Here is an 11,152-nt window from a genome sequence, read left to right on the forward strand (position 1 = left end):
TATTCAGCTAAAATTAATGTAAACTCACTGCTAAAATATTCAATATTAAACCCAGAAACAAACTCTGATTTCTCTTCAATAAAATCTATAGGATTATAATTTAATTGAATCAAAATTCTAAATCCATCGCATAGCGCACGCTTGTAGTGTCCTAGTAAATAATATATAATACACAAATTTGTTTTTATAAATTTCTAAATATATATAGCACCTAAGTCTTGAGAAAGATTTTTTACAATGTATTTCTGCAAGACGATCAGTTAATATAAAATGCATCTAACATAAAAAATGCTATATGCTATCTCTTTCTTTTACATTATATAATTATAGATATATAGTTGCTCGATTGTATAAGCATATACAGTTATTTTGTTGTATTTAATGCATATAAGTGCAAATTTATTTGGCTACTTTTAAGCAATAAGAAAATTTATCAAAAAATGACCAAAGCACATTTTCAAAATACAGATTATTTATTTATTAATGCTTGAATTTTATATACGTTAATATGATAAAATTAAAAAAAATTAAGCTGTACGTACATTGCGTGATATAAACTTTTAATAAATATAAGAATGTAATAGAATTTATAATTCATCTTTCATAAATATAAAGTCTGGTGCTCGCACGGTTCCAGCAAACATTAATTCTCCGTACACTTCGATTAAGTAACAAAACGGACGATCTATGATCAACTTTTGCGGTGGACTTACTCGCCGTGGTTTTCTTACTCTGCTTCTGACAACTGTAATTAAAATTTTTTTATTGTAATACTTATACACATAGTATATGCCTAAAGATTCTTATTATTATTCACAAATGTATAAGTTACTTTTTGGAACTTTCGAACTTCCTTCGTTAATCTTTACGGAAACTGTTTGAACAATATTGTTCACTTTTAAAGGAATTTTTGAGAGACGTGTAAAATCCGCACTATCCTCAAACATCGTATTTACACCCTTCTACAAGGAATTATCAATTTTAGTTTCTAGAATTTATTCAAAATCTCTCTTACGTATCAGTTGTATAAACAGATTTTGCTAATTACAATATTTACCTGACGAAAAAAATCTGTTATATTTTGAGTATATTCACTCGTAAACTTAGGTAAATATAAATACGTAGCTTTCTGAAGTTTGTTTGTGTGTGCAGTTCTAATTGATTTAAATTCTGTAAAGTTAATCTTTTTTTCCAGATACTTCAGATTCCAAGGTTCCATCTTTTCATTTGGCAAAAATATAATCATTGTAATATTGTTGTCCTGTAAAATTATATTTTTATTCAATATTTAATTCTTGATATTCTATAAGATTATTTTTTGATTCATTATTTTATTTTTGATAGTTTTATTATAAATTTATTTATATTTAATTATTAGTCAAACATTTATATAATATACCTGAAGAAATTACGTCATATAATATCTTGTAATTTGTTGTTTTTCGCAGCCATGAATTTATAGTTTCTGCAACATTTATATTATTTCTGAAATCTACTTTTGAAATCGAACAATTAAATTTATTTACGCATATTGATGAAAAAGCCGCCGTTAGCTCAACTGAATTTTGAACATATACTGCGGTTTTTAGATGCAATTCGATGTTTTCGATATCCTAAAAATACATATAAACATATCATTATACAGAAAAATTTTTTATTATAGTATATTTTTTCATTCTTTATCTTACATTTAAATTAGTAAGCATAGCTAGGAATCCGTCTAAATGTATATTATCAGTAATTTTCAAAAGAGACATCAATTCATTCTTTGTTGCTCCTTCTTTAGCGCCGTTTAAAAGTAAGGATGTTATCATAATTATATTGATAGGACTAAATACTGTGTTTTCTCTGTGTAACAATTGTTTCTGTGGCAAAACATAAATTAAAAATTGAGCAACTCAGAACTTATATAAGATACAAATACATCAATTACATACTATATACGATGGATCTTTTAGACTTGATATATCCTTTAATTCTACATATGTTATAATCGCTGTAGATAGATTAGCAAATATAGTTTCAGTCTTGCCGCTAAATAACATTGATGCATCGAAGGCACACACAATGTTAGCGATGATGATCGCAAATAACGCTGTAAGGGAAAATAGTTCGTTATGAAATCAAGAAAAAGCGGTTATTTCTGAGTATATTAATAATTTATGGTTCAGGTACTGAAATTTATATATTATTATATATATAGAACTATATGTATATTATTATTATATAAGAAACATTTTTTTAATAGTGATATATTATTACCTGTATACATTGTAACAGAATTCCAATTCATTATGTATAAAAAAATATATACCTATCAAGTAAATTGAAAGATAAATGATTAAATTTAATATACATGTTACATGTATGTATATAGTTTTTTATTATTTTTTTTTCTTATATGCCAAGAATCAACCGTTATTTTAAATGACTAACTAAGATTCTTCGATAAAACTTTAAAATTTAAAAATTTAGTACTGGCAAATTATTTGGTTCAATTTTAATCGAAAATTCTCTTCTTTTGACATCGATTAGATACTAGCTGCATTATATTTACGCCAACTGTTAAAAAAACTATCGAAAATAACTGCAGAGAAAGAACACATTATTTTGGAATAAAATTCAAGTTAGTCTCACGTGATTTTATAGACGGACTCAATTTACTTCAACAACGTCGATTTCCAACTTTAGGAAAAAATTTCGTATGAGATCTTCAATGGCACTTCTGTTGCAATGATTAGAAATAATTGATACCACCGATGACGGCACACGACTGCTTAATACGTGTCTCTGTAACGGTTGTTACAGCAGTATTATCGTTTGCGGTGTCGTGTAGAGGTGACTGAAATTGTAAAGGGAGAAAGAGAGAAATAAAGTTGATAAACTTTATTTTGTTATTCTTTTTGAAACTCACGCTTTACCACATATATATGTCTTATAATAGCCCTCTCAATTTAAATTTTATTTTTAATAGTCTTATCAGTTCTTTACTTGAATGATAAATGTTTATAAAAATTTTTATAATCTACAAATAACATATATAAATGTTGTAAAGTATTCTTTTTCGATTGCTGCATATTTATATTTTTTTTAAATAAGAAAACTTTTTTTTATATAAAATTATAAATTTTTTTATTTGTTTACAATGATAGAAAATAACTAAAGAGGGCCTGTAATAAACAATTTCATATATGAAATATATAATTATAATACCACGATGTAGCTTGTTACCTACAGTTATCACGTATTTAAAATGTAAAAGATGAAAAAAATTAAAGAAAAAAATAGTGCATATTTGCCTGATATGCACAATGATGTCATACTAACCCAGTCAACGAAGGCCCTATTTTAAGCAAATGAAAAAAATAATTCCAAAAGTTTTGAAAATTTATAGAGATGTTCATTTAGGCTTACTAATGAACGTCGAAAAGTCCTAAAAGATTGAAGATGAGCTATCGCCGCCATCTTGAAAAATAGATGAACTTTTTCGGTTTTTTGCATATATCTCGTAAAATATTAATTTAATTGAAAAAGTAGTTATTATCAAAATGAGAGTCTATTAAATCGTCTACAAAAAAGGTATGATTCAATTTTTTTTAGCTATAATAGTTTTCGAGAAAATAGGCTGCGAATGTCGCGTGAGTCAATCAGTGAACTGTATACAAGTATACACGTCTTATATGTATACTATAGTGATGGAATCCAATTCAGGACTCCAGAATGTTCATCCTTAAGATCCTCATCGTTATAATAGAACAAAAATGTTCATTGTAAATATATGAACTAGAAGAGGAATATTTAATTTTTATACATTTTTTATACTTACTTTTTGTTATTGACGCAGTCTTTTGCTAGCACGGCTAGTACAGGGAATATCCTCATTTGCCATAAAAAAATCCGATCGATCGTGTAGATCTTCGAAATCCTCTATACTGGACGATGCTCTCAAGCTTGCTTTCGATCGCTGTTCGTCTGCATCTTCTATTTCATTGTCATTTACTTTGTCAATGACTGTACTCGTGCTATTCAAACAATTTCCATGACAGTTATCGCAAATTGTTATGCATTTAATTCTTGTCTTCTTGCATCCACACAAGATGCAGACGAACCGCGATCGGAGACAAGCTTGAGAGCATCGTCCAGTGCAGAGGATTTCAAAGATTTACACGTTTGATCGGATTTTTTTATAGCAAATGAGGATATTTCTTGAACTAGCCGTGCTAGTAAGAGACTGCGTCAATAACAAAAAGTGAGTATAAAAAATTGATCGACTCAGTCGATATTCGCAGCCTATTTTCTCGAAAACTATTTTAGCTAAAAAAAATTGAATCATACCTTTTTTTGTAGACGATTTAATAAACTTTCATTTTAATAATAACTACTTTTTCAATTAAGTTAATATTTTACTAGATATATGCAAAAAACCGAAAAAGTTCATCTATTTTTCAAAATGGCGGCGATAACTCATCTTCAATTTTTCAGGACTTTTTAGACGTTCATTAGTAAGCCTAAATGAACATCTCTATAAATTTTCAAAACTTTTGGAATTATTTTTTTTATTTTTCCTTCGTTGACTGGGCTAATACATCTTTGACATTGAATTAAAAATAAAATTTGAATGAATGCTTGAAAAATTTATTAACATAAATGTATATGTTTTGAGACAACGTATTATAAAATATAATCAAATTAGTTAAAATACTATGATATTAAGAAATTTGATATGATTATCAGCAAGCATTTAGGGAATAAAATTGTGCAAGACTTTATTCCAATATATTAATTCAACGCTCTACCCATTTCCAAAAAAAAAAAAAAAAAAAAAAAAGATCTGGAATCTATAAAATAAAAGATTCGCAGATTTTTTAACTGACCATACTCTATAACCGAGTTTATAAAATAATGGTAACCGATTGAATCTACTACCAGTGATCGCCAATGAATCGTAACCTTATTGGCAATCCATCAGCTTATGCGCGTGTCTCTTTTTCGATGTTTTTAAAATCGAATCTTCTAGCATCACAAATTTTGTAGGTAAAGTTGTTTGGCCCTCTAGTAAAACCAGGAAATATTGCACCTGAAAAATAAAAATTTAGAAAACATTTATTGCGCGTACAAATATGTATAATTTAATGAAATTGAATAATCAGGGGTGATTACGATAACTTTGGTCCCCTATTTGAATGGTCGTTTCTGAAGACATTTTTGACGAGGAACACAAGAAAAATAGTAAAAAAAATTTCCGACCAATAGTTTTCGAGATATATCACTTTAAAGTATTGGACATGATAATAAAACTTTATAAAAACGGACCCAACGATGTTGACCTTGACATATGTTGTCAAGATCATGATCCTGAGTAACTTTTCCTTATAACTTAATCGGCGGTCTCTTATAATTTTTGAGATATTTAAAGTTAAAGTTTAATTCGAAACGAAAATTTGGTTTGGGTTATATAACGTAACCCAAACCAAATTTTAGTTTTAAATCAGAAATAGGTTTGGGTTAGGTTATATCTTTCGGAAGTGGAGCCCCCCCGTACGGGGGGCGGAACCCACTGCGTCCACGCATATACTTTACAACATATATCAAGGTCAAGGTCATTGGGTCCGTTTTGTAACGTTTTATTATCATGTCCAATACTTTAAAGTGATACATCTCGAAAACTATTGGTCGGAAATTTTTTTTACTATTTTTCCCGTGTTCCTTGTCAAAAATGTCTTCAGAAACGACCTTTCAAATAGAGGGCCAAAGTTATCGTAATCGTGCCAATAATCACAACACAATTAATAAAATAAATCGTATTTTTGCAAATATTCTAATTTTTATAATTCATTGGGTAAATGTTCAGATTAACTTACACCTAACGCATCATTTCCATTTTTACATATATTATAGAGGGCACATTTCTAAGTAATACGTACTTTGAATTTTAAGGCGCTCTCTTCTGGTTTCAAAGATATGCGATTTTGAAGTATCATAATTTTCGCATTTATTTCTATGATCTTTTCACTATATCTTACTTGCGTGTTTATGTTTTTTTTGTTTACATTTGCGTCACTGTCAGAGGTTTACATCTTTCCACTTTATATTTACACATTAAAAAGTATATGCGTGGAGACAGAATGTTCCGCCTCCCCCTCCGCAGGGGGGGCCACACTATTAAAAAACTAGACACATAGCTTTTCGTTGAACTTCGCTTCGTGGAAAATGGAAAAATTCAAGAAGCTTCGTTCCCGAAATGTAAACAAACACTTTTACCACATCTTCTTTACACAAATAAAAATATCGAAAATTTATAAAGTGTAATATAAAAGTATTATATATTATTTCCAGCTCAAGCATTATAATTGCATAATTTACGACTTAAATGGTGCGTATTATCGCACAATGATAATTACAAACTCATACAACACATTGCAGCAATGTTGTTGCAATGTTCTTATATTTACACATTAAAAAGTATACGCGTGGAGACAGCATGTTCCGCCTCCCCCTCCGCAGGGGGGGCTCCACTATTAAAAAACTAGACACATAGCTTTTCGTTGAACTTCGCTTCGTGGAAAATGGAAAAATTCAAGAAGCTTCGTTCCCGAAATGTAAACAAACACTTTTACCACATCTTCTTTACACAAATACAACGAAAACAAACTTTATGTGAAAATGAAAACGATTCGTGAGGTGTAGGTTAATCTGAACATTTACCATCTCTATATAAATAATTATAAATATATAAAAATATCGAAAATTTATAAAGTGTAATATAAAAGTATTATATATTATTTCCAGCTCAAGCATTATAATTGCATAATTTACGACTTAAATGGTGCGTATTATCGCACAATGATAATTACAAACTCATACAACACATTGCAGCAATGTTGTTGCAATGTTCAGTACTGTATATGTAGTTACGTCTAAAATTATTCGTGTTATCTTAGATAGTTATCTTAGATAGATACATTGTTAATGAACCTGCAAATGAAACATGGGCAATGTCACAACGATAGAAGATATATTGACAATGCGCATCGAAGGATGCTCAATGTTGATGAGATGTTTATAAAGCAATGTTACATGATTATTATTAATTCGTATTATTATCACAATTCTCGTTCAAAAAAGAAAAGCTGTATTTGTATCTAATACAAAAAAAATGTTAATATCATTGACAATGGTTCCGTCTCTGAGATGGAATGTAGTTTCGTGTATACTTTTGACACCAGGTACTTGTATCATATTCGATGGTAAAGGATTTGTTAATCTGCAAGAAAAGAAAAAATATATCAAATAAATCTTAAACTGCCTGTTTGTCTAATTCTGTATCTAAAATTGAGTTATGTTAAAAGGTCTAATTCTGTATCTAAAATTGAGTCATATTAAAAGGTCTTAGTTATTTTTGAATAATATTTTTAATCGCACAATTGTCATTATTAATCGGATAACTCGATCCATATATCAATACCAGCTGAAGCTGCACCTTAATTCTTTTTTCCGACAAACTCACATCAGACTTTTTATACACGTGACCGTCCAGCATTAAATCCGGAAAACTATCGATATTGGATATACATGTATAATTAGTATATAAGGATTGAAATAGTATCTAAAAGAATTGAAAAAAATATTTGTTTTGTGACACAAAGTCATACTCAATAAAACATGTAATAATATGCGATTTGATTTACGTTTTAAATTATAAGTGCATGAAAGTACTAGAGTCTCGTTCCGTTTGTCTTTAATTTTTTCACTTGCATAGATCACTTTTCTTCATTGCTATATTCGAGTAGTTCAAGTTGAATGTCATGTATTAAACTAAAAAAATTTAATTAATTTTTAGATAAACAACCAACTTTTTTCTATTATTGTTGATATTAAAATATGATTACGTGAATATATCAACATATCAGAATGCTGGGCATGTCTCAAATATTTTAAAACCTCCTGATGACTCACGCAATAAGATTCCTGCTTTTTCATTATGATATAATTTGGAGAATTTATAATCTTTGCAAGTAAATTAGTTCTAAAAAGGTAAAGAAGAAACACTACTTAATTTTATATTTAGCAAAAGAGTCATTTCAAAATATAGAAAAATATAATTTCTCGCATTTATCATATTTAAAAATTTATTTTTATTTTTATTTTACTATTTGTGTATAGTTATATAGAGACAAACTATGTTAGCCTATATTTATTAAAATATTTAGTAAATTATTGATACAAGAATTTCTAATTCAAATTACACAATATAAGTGATTCTTTTATACAATGCCAAAGAATATCTCTTTTTATAGAGAGTAAAAGCAAAATCTTAGATTCTGGTACATGTTGGAGTGAATCGGTAAGCCATTTTCATCGAAGCCGGTTTGTTTTATATATATATATATATGCATTTTTTTAAAATATTTTTGCGCTTAAAATTAATTCAATCGTTCATCCAGATTTTGAGTGAATGAAAAGAAAGGGAATAAAAACTGCTAGAAAGTTTAAAAAACATTATAAAATTTAATTCTTTTAATACGTATTAATTTTAAAAAATGTATATATTAATGTAATATGATTGTATATTTTATTTGGGATTTAAGTAAGAAAAAATATAATATAAGAATATAAAACTGGCTGCTAATATAACATGAAGTAGATATTATTTCCAAAACTACTGTAGCAATCTACAGATAATAATCAGATCCATTAGATTTCGTTTCAGTTACTCGAAAGTATTAGCGTCAGCTATGTTATTTACAATTGTAAGAGCAAGTGTTGTGTCTTTCAATCATCAAAATTTTTTGCAACGAAAGAAAAGATATCTTTCTTCTTCCTATCGATAAATCTAACATATTAAGATTAAACTTGAAAACAACAGAATATTAGATATTTAAAATTATTTTTCCTATGTAGAACTTTGCATTGGATCATTTGGAAAATAACGTCATTAATTAATTTAGTATTATTGTCTAGATAATATCCACTGGACTCAGTAAGGTATCTTTTATGTTATTTCTTAGAGCTATAATATTTTTGAGACAAAGTTTGAAATTCGGTCTATCATTCGCTGGACTCCAGCAACACAGCATCAACTCGTACAAAGTCGGTGGACAATTGAGAGGCGTCGGCATCCTGCCTCCAGCACGTACATAATCTATCACTTCCAGATTAGTCCTGCCAGTGTAGGAATGCTCACCCAACGATGTAATTTCCCACATTAGAACCCCGAATGACCAAACGTCGCTCTGGGAAGTAAATATATCGATCACCAAAGATTCCGGTGCCATCCAGCAAACAGGAAAAAGACCTTGTCCTTTCTAAAACATATGATTCTAAAGGTAATCTCTGGTTCAAGTTGTCCATTTTTAATCTTTGTGCTAATGCCGAAAACGTTTATTTATCTCTTTTAACTTTCTCGTTATTTTATATAAATAAAAATAATCTGTGTTTCTCAAGTTCTATGCAAAGTAATAACGTATTATATTATTACGACAAAAAAAGAACATTTCTAAAAAAATTCCATTTTTTTATGATAATTGTATTTACCACGCGATAATAGTCATCCTTGTAAACATCTCTAGCTAGTCCAAAATCGCCAATTTTAATGACACGGTTCTTGCAATCTCTCACGGATACTAAGCAATTTCGACACGCGAGATCTCTATGAATGAAACGCAGATGTTCCAGATAGCAACAGCCTCGTACAACATCTTTGCACATAGCGAACAAATCTTGCAGACGCAGAGCGTGCGAATCTGATGGTTCCAATTTTCGACTATCTCCCAAATATTGTAGTAAATCACCAACTTCCATTAATTCCAACACGATTAATGGAGAATCTTCATCTAAGCAGACGGCAAGCAATTTTAGCACATGTTTATGTCGGAAGTGATTCATAAGCCTGGCCTCTTCTAAATACTTCTTTTTCTTTTTCGAGGAAGCATTTTTTCGAAGCATTTTTATGGCAGCGGGTATCTCTATGCCCGATCTTTCTAAATTCTTTACTGTTCCTCGAAACACCTTTTGGCTTTATCTATTTCCACAATAATCCCTTCTCCGCCAATTTGTTGTTGTTCTTTTATTAACCAGTCCGATAATAACTAAATATTAAAAAAGTAAAAATATAAAAATGCATGTATAAGTAACAAATATAAACATATACCCGAATATTTCATTCAAATATTAATTTACATACCTCTCTACAAAAATTTGTCCAATCAACAACAGCTTTATCATGTATTTCCAACTCATTACATATAAGAGATTGTCGTGGTGGTTTAATTATTAAAAAATATCTTCTCTTTCGAGGAAGCATTTTTTCGAAGCATTTTTATGGCAGCGGGTATCTCTATGCCCGGTCTGTCTAAATTCTTTACTGTTCCTCGAAACACCTTTTGGCTTCATCTATTTCCACAATAATCCCTTCTCCGCCAATTTGTTGTTGTTCTTTTATTAACCAGTCCGATAATAACTAAATATTAAAAAAGTAAAAATATAGAAATGCATGTATAAGTAACAAATATAAACATATACCCGAATATATCATTCAAATATTAATTTACATACCTCTCTACAAAAATTTGTCCAATCAACAACAGCTTTATCATGTATTTCCAACTCATTACATATAAGAGATTGTCGTGGTGGTTTAATTATTAAAAAATATCCAATAAACCGACAAATTTTTACCATATCCAAATGAGTTTTAGAAAACCAAGTGTTATTCAACATACTTATTTTAAAGTTGCATGTTATCCGTTGTCTTTTTCGTCCAGATATAGTCTTATAATATTTATTAGTGCAATGCATGATAAAGCTTTTAAATATATTTGTATAAGTTATAATATTTCTACATTTTGGACATTGAATATTATCACGAATAACTTGTTTATCAATAAGATACTGTATTAGAGCATCATAATTATATGTTAAATGAAGAAATTCGTGCAAATGCATTGTATTATTAACGAAATGCACTATTATTTGTACTAATTACGATGTTATAATTAACCTATGTATGTATATCACCTACATAAGATCGTCTGCATATAATTATATAATAAATATATGTACAATTACAATTATATATATAACATATAAATATATGTTATATATATAACAGAGATGTCGTCGACCCATCGAAATTCGGCATAGGGCAACGGTT

General features: G+C 29.0%; 2 protein-coding genes and 1 pseudogene across 2 annotated transcripts; all 3 read right to left on the minus strand.

Moving 5' to 3' along the window:
- Window positions 1–554: 554 nt before the first annotated feature.
- LOC115237132 (serine protease inhibitor 27A-like) lies at window positions 555–1,264 on the minus strand. The gene is made up of 3 exons (XM_029809987.1): window positions 1,058–1,264; window positions 833–962; window positions 555–745 (listed from the first exon to the last, which is right to left on the minus strand). Exons 1-3 carry the CDS (start codon window positions 1,244–1,246, stop codon window positions 588–590), a joined length of 477 nt encoding a protein of 158 aa, XP_029665847.1. The 5' UTR covers window positions 1,247–1,264; the 3' UTR covers window positions 555–587.
- Window positions 1,265–3,832: 2,568 nt separating this feature from the next.
- Window positions 3,833–8,384, minus strand: LOC115237133 (annotated as a pseudogene).
- Window positions 8,385–8,957: 573 nt separating this feature from the next.
- On the minus strand, window positions 8,958–9,960 carry LOC115237131 (proto-oncogene tyrosine-protein kinase ROS-like). The gene is made up of 2 exons (XM_029809986.1): window positions 9,535–9,960; window positions 8,958–9,305 (listed from the first exon to the last, which is right to left on the minus strand). Exons 1-2 carry the CDS (start codon window positions 9,943–9,945, stop codon window positions 8,958–8,960), a joined length of 759 nt encoding a protein of 252 aa, XP_029665846.1. The 5' UTR covers window positions 9,946–9,960.
- Window positions 9,961–11,152: the final 1,192 nt, after the last annotated feature.

This window comes from Formica exsecta, unplaced genomic scaffold (assembly GCF_003651465.1).
Source record: "Formica exsecta isolate Colony F162 unplaced genomic scaffold, ASM365146v1 scaffold279, whole genome shotgun sequence".
Classification (NCBI taxonomy): domain Eukaryota; kingdom Metazoa; phylum Arthropoda; class Insecta; order Hymenoptera; family Formicidae; genus Formica; species Formica exsecta.

Excerpts from the sequence above, each read along its gene's own strand:
- LOC115237132 (XM_029809987.1), bottom strand. The coding sequence starts at position 1,246 with ATGATTATATTTTTGCCAAATGAAAAGATGGAACCTTGGAATCTGAAG. Across the intron at positions 963-1,057 it reads TAACAGATTTTTTTCGTCAG|AAGGGTGTAAATACGATGTT; the intron begins GTAAATATTGTA and ends AATTCCTTGTAG. Across the intron at positions 746-832 it reads AAGTTCGAAAGTTCCAAAAA|TTGTCAGAAGCAGAGTAAGA; the intron begins GTAACTTATACA and ends TTTTAATTACAG.
- LOC115237131 (XM_029809986.1), bottom strand. The coding sequence starts at position 9,945 with ATGCTTCGAAAAAATGCTTCCTCGAAAAAGAAAAAGAAGTATTTAGAA. Across the intron at positions 9,306-9,534 it reads AGGATGACTATTATCGCGTG|AAAGGACAAGGTCTTTTTCC; the intron begins GTAAATACAATT and ends CATATGTTTTAG.